The 4,862-nt window shown below is 33.8% G+C and overlaps 1 protein-coding gene across 1 annotated transcript; it reads right to left on the bottom strand.

The window, feature by feature from the left end:
* Window positions 1-223: 223 nt before the first annotated feature.
* On the bottom strand, window positions 224-2,849 carry LOC132294935 (L-ascorbate oxidase-like). Its single transcript, XM_059792966.1, has 5 exons — window positions 2,322-2,849; window positions 2,051-2,143; window positions 1,727-1,939; window positions 1,427-1,606; window positions 224-1,332 (listed from the first exon to the last, which is right to left on the bottom strand). Exons 1-5 carry the CDS (start codon window positions 2,580-2,582, stop codon window positions 394-396), a joined length of 1,686 nt encoding a protein of 561 aa, XP_059648949.1. The 5' UTR covers window positions 2,583-2,849; the 3' UTR covers window positions 224-393.
* Between the last annotated feature and the right edge of the window lie 2,013 nt (window positions 2,850-4,862).

The raw sequence follows: 4,862 nt of genomic DNA, 5'->3' as shown, positions 1-4,862 counted from the left end.
TTCAAGAATATTATATGATGCATGTGAAAACTTCAAATTTTCCACAAGGATAACGACTTTTTCACTTAAAAGTTTGAATGATTTACATGCGAAACTACCTTGAGTGTATCCAATGGATGATGAGTTGGAATGACTTTTCGTTCTAAATATCATCTCTCTTCCAAGTATATGACATGATACATTTGAAAATTCTCATGAAAGACACCAAAATTTTACACAAATCTTTACAAGAATAATACAAGTAGTAACATTGATCTATTGGTAATTTTAAGTTGCTGATAATCTAAATGACAACAAACTGACCAATTCAAAAAAAAAAAATCATTCCAAAAAAAAAAAAAACATACAATACAATTATATGAAGATATCTATGGCCTTTGGAAACCTTTGGTTTCAACTTTCACCACATCCCATAATAGATGTTGGCAATTGTCCCACCTTCTCTATCCCTTCTTCAAACACCACACCCATGCCCATATGGAAATGGGCCTCAATATGGCAATGGAAAGCCCACACACCTGGATTATCACTGCGAAACCGCAAAGCGGTCCACCCATAAGGATGAACAGGCACTGTGTTCTTCATGATTGGATTAACCAAATTGTACTTCTTTGGATCATTGAACATGTCAAACTTGCCTTTGCCATAGCCAAGTACCCAAAAATCGTGTCCGTGGAGGTGCCACGGATGTGTCTCACTGTCGTTTTTGTTCATTGTGTTTGCGTTTTGAAGAATAATGTCCACTGTTGTATTAAACTGCAGCCTATAGATGGAGTTGCTAGTAGTGGCATTCGCATTGTCCGCGACACTATAAATGTCGTAATTCACAAAATCATAACCATTAGGAGGATGGTTTAGATCAATTCCATGTAACAAATTCTTCTTTAGCGCGGTTAGGTATGGTGTATGGGGAAATTCGAAGGAGACATTATTGACGGACCACCTCCTGTGGCCATTGACCTCATTTTGTGTGTTTAGGAACACAATCATTCTATCTGTTATATTAGGAGGAGTGTCAATGAAACCTTGTCGCGCCCTGATTGCAAGGCTCTGCGCCATTCTTGGATTGGCATCGTTCCAATTAGGGCCCGAAGGTGGAACTGTTGGAGGAGACCTTCTAGGATGGTTTGGGTAGTAATTGAAAATGGCTAAGCCATTTGGAGTTGTTCTGTTCCTCCCAACAACTGCCGCACTTGCCCAATAATTTCGCGAAGGGTCTTGATCGGCTATTATGAGGACAGAGTATGTCTCACCGGAGTAAACGAATATGTTCTTTATAACAAATGGCTCCACATTGTGACCATCAGCTTCAACCACTGTCATGTTGTGACCCTGCATTACAAGAATTAATTGAACTATGTATTAGCAATGGACAAAAATTATCAAACACATTATGAAGAACTGACATGAACATTAGATTAAGTACCTCTATTTCAAAACTAAGAGCTGATAGCGCGGTGAGGCTACTAATCCTTAGTCTATATGTTTTTCCTGGAACTACTGTCAGTACATAGGGGGAACATTCTGGATTTGTCGCGTTACAAGAACCGGATTCTACACTTGGAGAAGAGCAATTGAACCTTCCTCTTCCTTGTATTAAGATTGACTGAAATGTAATAGGAAGTTACACTATCAATTATTTATCAACTTATTTTAGAAAAAAAGCATACTCGATCATATGTAATTCAAATTGTAATTGTAGAGGTGGTGTGAGTAATTTAATTACCTGAGGCTCTCCAACCCAAACGAAGGGAATAGAGGACAAGCCAGTGGCTTGTTCAGATGCGCTTTTGTGGTACCAATCATTAAGGATGATGCTTCGATCATAGTCATACGAATAGGGCTCGGATTCTCCATCAGGAAGTGATACGCGGATTGATCCATACAGCCCGGCTTCTCTCTGCATACCATAGTGTGCATGGTACAAATATGTCCCAGGCTGCATTATGTTCAAATTAAAGCAAATTAAACATCCATCACTTGTCAAAGTTTTATAAGTAAAAGTACCAATATGATGCTGCAAAATTAAGCTTGTGCCACTACAACTTACCCTATCAACAACAAACTGGTATGTGAAGGTGTCTCCCGCCAAAATTGGACATTGAGTCACTCCTTCTGTTCCATCAAACCAAGGTGTTCCTTTCTGCAGTAGTTCACAAAAATAACTCGGTTTATCAGTTAGAAAATTATAGAAAAATTCTACTTAGTTCAGTTTTATCTGAAAACTTGTTATAAAAAGGTCTGTTTTATTATGTTTTCTGAGTTTTTAAAAACTATTTTCAAAAAACTGAATAAAACATATATGATCGAAAATTGCATACCTGTCTGATTCCGTGCCAATGGATCGCAACATTCTCAGTTAACAAACTGTTCGTTAGCTCCACTATGATTGTATCATATTGCTGTGCTACGATTGAGGGTCCTGGGGTTCTTCCATTTATGGCTATAACCAGTTTCTTGTAGCAATCAGGATACTGGTACTCATACTTCACCTCCCACTTGTATCTACGAATTCTCGCCTCGGCGAACGGAACAGTACATAGTAGTGAAACAAAGAGACACAAACCTAGAAATCTTATCATAACAACTCTTATGGGATTAATAAAAAAAGCTCAACTCAAACTGCAAATTAACCAAATTAACTATGCTGGTTTGTGCTTGAGTTGCTAGCTCCCAAGGAGAGATTGTTGGGGGATTGAAATGGGATTTCTATAACTAAAAGCTTCACCTTCTTCTTATACACAATTGAGCGTTGATTAGTCAATCAACGCTGCAAGGGATTTTCAGTCTGTAGAAAAAATCAATTGGTGAGTAGACTAACGCAACAGAACTTGGTAAACATTTACTTTTTCGTAGGACTTTCCTCGGTATATACTATTTCTTTTCTTCTCTCTCTCTTTTATTTATTTATTCAGTTCAGTTCGATTAGATGAAAATATGCAAGAAAAGAAAAAAAAAAAAAAAATGAAGTAAATAAAAAGAAAATTTATTTTCTAACAAGTATTTAACAAGCATTTAGTTAGCATAAAAATTTATTCAAAATATTTGTAGAAAAATATTAATTATTGGGTCCGACCACCCTCGACCAGACTCTCACCAAAACTAATTGAGATTCATTGATAATAGAGCCGTTATATATATATATATATATATATATATATATATATAGTTGGTGAGGCTAAATTAGGGTTTCAAGGTGTAACAGACCCAATTAAAGACAACAGAGAATATTGTATATTTTAATACCAAGGGTAGTTTTGGAAACTTTCTTCTAAAAGATCCTAATCTTTTTCTTCTTTTATTTTTGGGTAATTTGCACTTACACCCCCTCAGGTTTGCAATAAGGACAAGTAAATACAACTTAGGAAGTGTGTGATTCAATTGCCCCTTTAAGTTTGAAAACTTAAACAATAACACCCCAACCATGATAAGAGTACTAAATTACCCTTTAACCCTGAATTGATTCATTTAAATTATTAAAGTACAATATTAACCTTTATAGGTCTTTTTATTTGACCAAAATTGACCCTTAAGGAAAAAGAAAAAAAAGTTCAAACTCCACCAGTGTGGCCGCCAATGCCACATGCATACAAATAGGGGCAGACCCATAAAGTTTTAATTGGTGGGGCCAAACTAGTAATGTAAAATTAAAATTTTAAAATAACATAAAATCATTGTAAGAAATTTTTTTGTGCAAGTTTAATGTATTCTGTTCAAATGTGTCTATAAATAATATGCAATAAAATTGAAGAGAAGGGTTGTCGATTGAATCATTGTTGTTGTCAAGTAAATATATATATATTTTTTCTTTCTAATTCATAACAAATAATATTTATGTATGTGTGTGAATATATGTGTAGATTACCATAATAATTAATAATTTTTATTTTTATTTATTTATTTTTTTTACTAACTTTGATCTTTTATAGCAAGAGGTTTATGGGAATTTTAAGGGTTTAGAAATAATTTGATATTTAATATCAGGGAACCATATAGATTTTTTTTTAAATAAATTAGAGAGATCAACTTTAATTTTTATATAGAAAACAACTATTAGTATCTATGATTTAGTACCATAAATAGAGTGTTACAAAAAATTTGAGTGGGCCAGCTTTAATTTTTATGTAAAAAATTACCATAAATAATTTTAATCTAATATTATAATAAGGTTTTGCAAAAAAATTGCGAAGGCCATGGTGGAGTTTATTTTTTGTTTTTTTAATTTGCTAAGGGTTATTTTGGTCAAATCAAAGGACTTGTAAAAGGTTAATATTATACTTTCATGATTTAAATGGGTCAATTCAGAAGTCAAAGGGCAATTACGTACCCTTATCATGGTTGGGGGTGTTGTTGTTTAAGTTTGCAAATTTGAGGGGGCAATTGGATCATATTCTCTCTAAATTATATTTACCTGTCTTTATTGCAAATCTAAGGAGGTGTGAGTGCAAATTACCCTTTATTTTTTTGAGATTTGTATAAAGAACGTTCGCTGACCAAAAAGGAATGAACCAATACAAATTAATTGAATTACTAGAAATTCAACCAATCATTTGATCAAAAGAACAAACATTTGACAGAAAGAACAAACACAGGAGCATTAATTAACACAAGTTGAAAGGGAATAATAGCACATTTGTGCTTGAAACCATGATAAAAAAAAAATATAAAATAAAAAAGAAACAGACTACTCATATACAGATTAATACTTTAATAGAGTCATTTTCATATCATTAATTCCATACCCATCCGATAAGATAAACATTGCCAAAAATCCCATTTGGGCACATATCCAAGTGCCAGACAGAAAAGGGCTATCTATCCCCCTATGTGCTAGAGTGATATATATATTAAGAGTAATGATT

Source organism: Cornus florida, unplaced genomic scaffold (genome assembly GCF_030987335.1).
Source record: "Cornus florida cultivar Cherokee Brave unplaced genomic scaffold, ASM3098733v1 CherokeeBrave_3.0.0_Hap2_Chr02, whole genome shotgun sequence".
In the NCBI taxonomy this organism is placed as follows: Eukaryota; Viridiplantae; Streptophyta; class Magnoliopsida; order Cornales; family Cornaceae; genus Cornus; species Cornus florida.
This window is presented reverse-complemented; position numbering and strand designations above follow the sequence as displayed.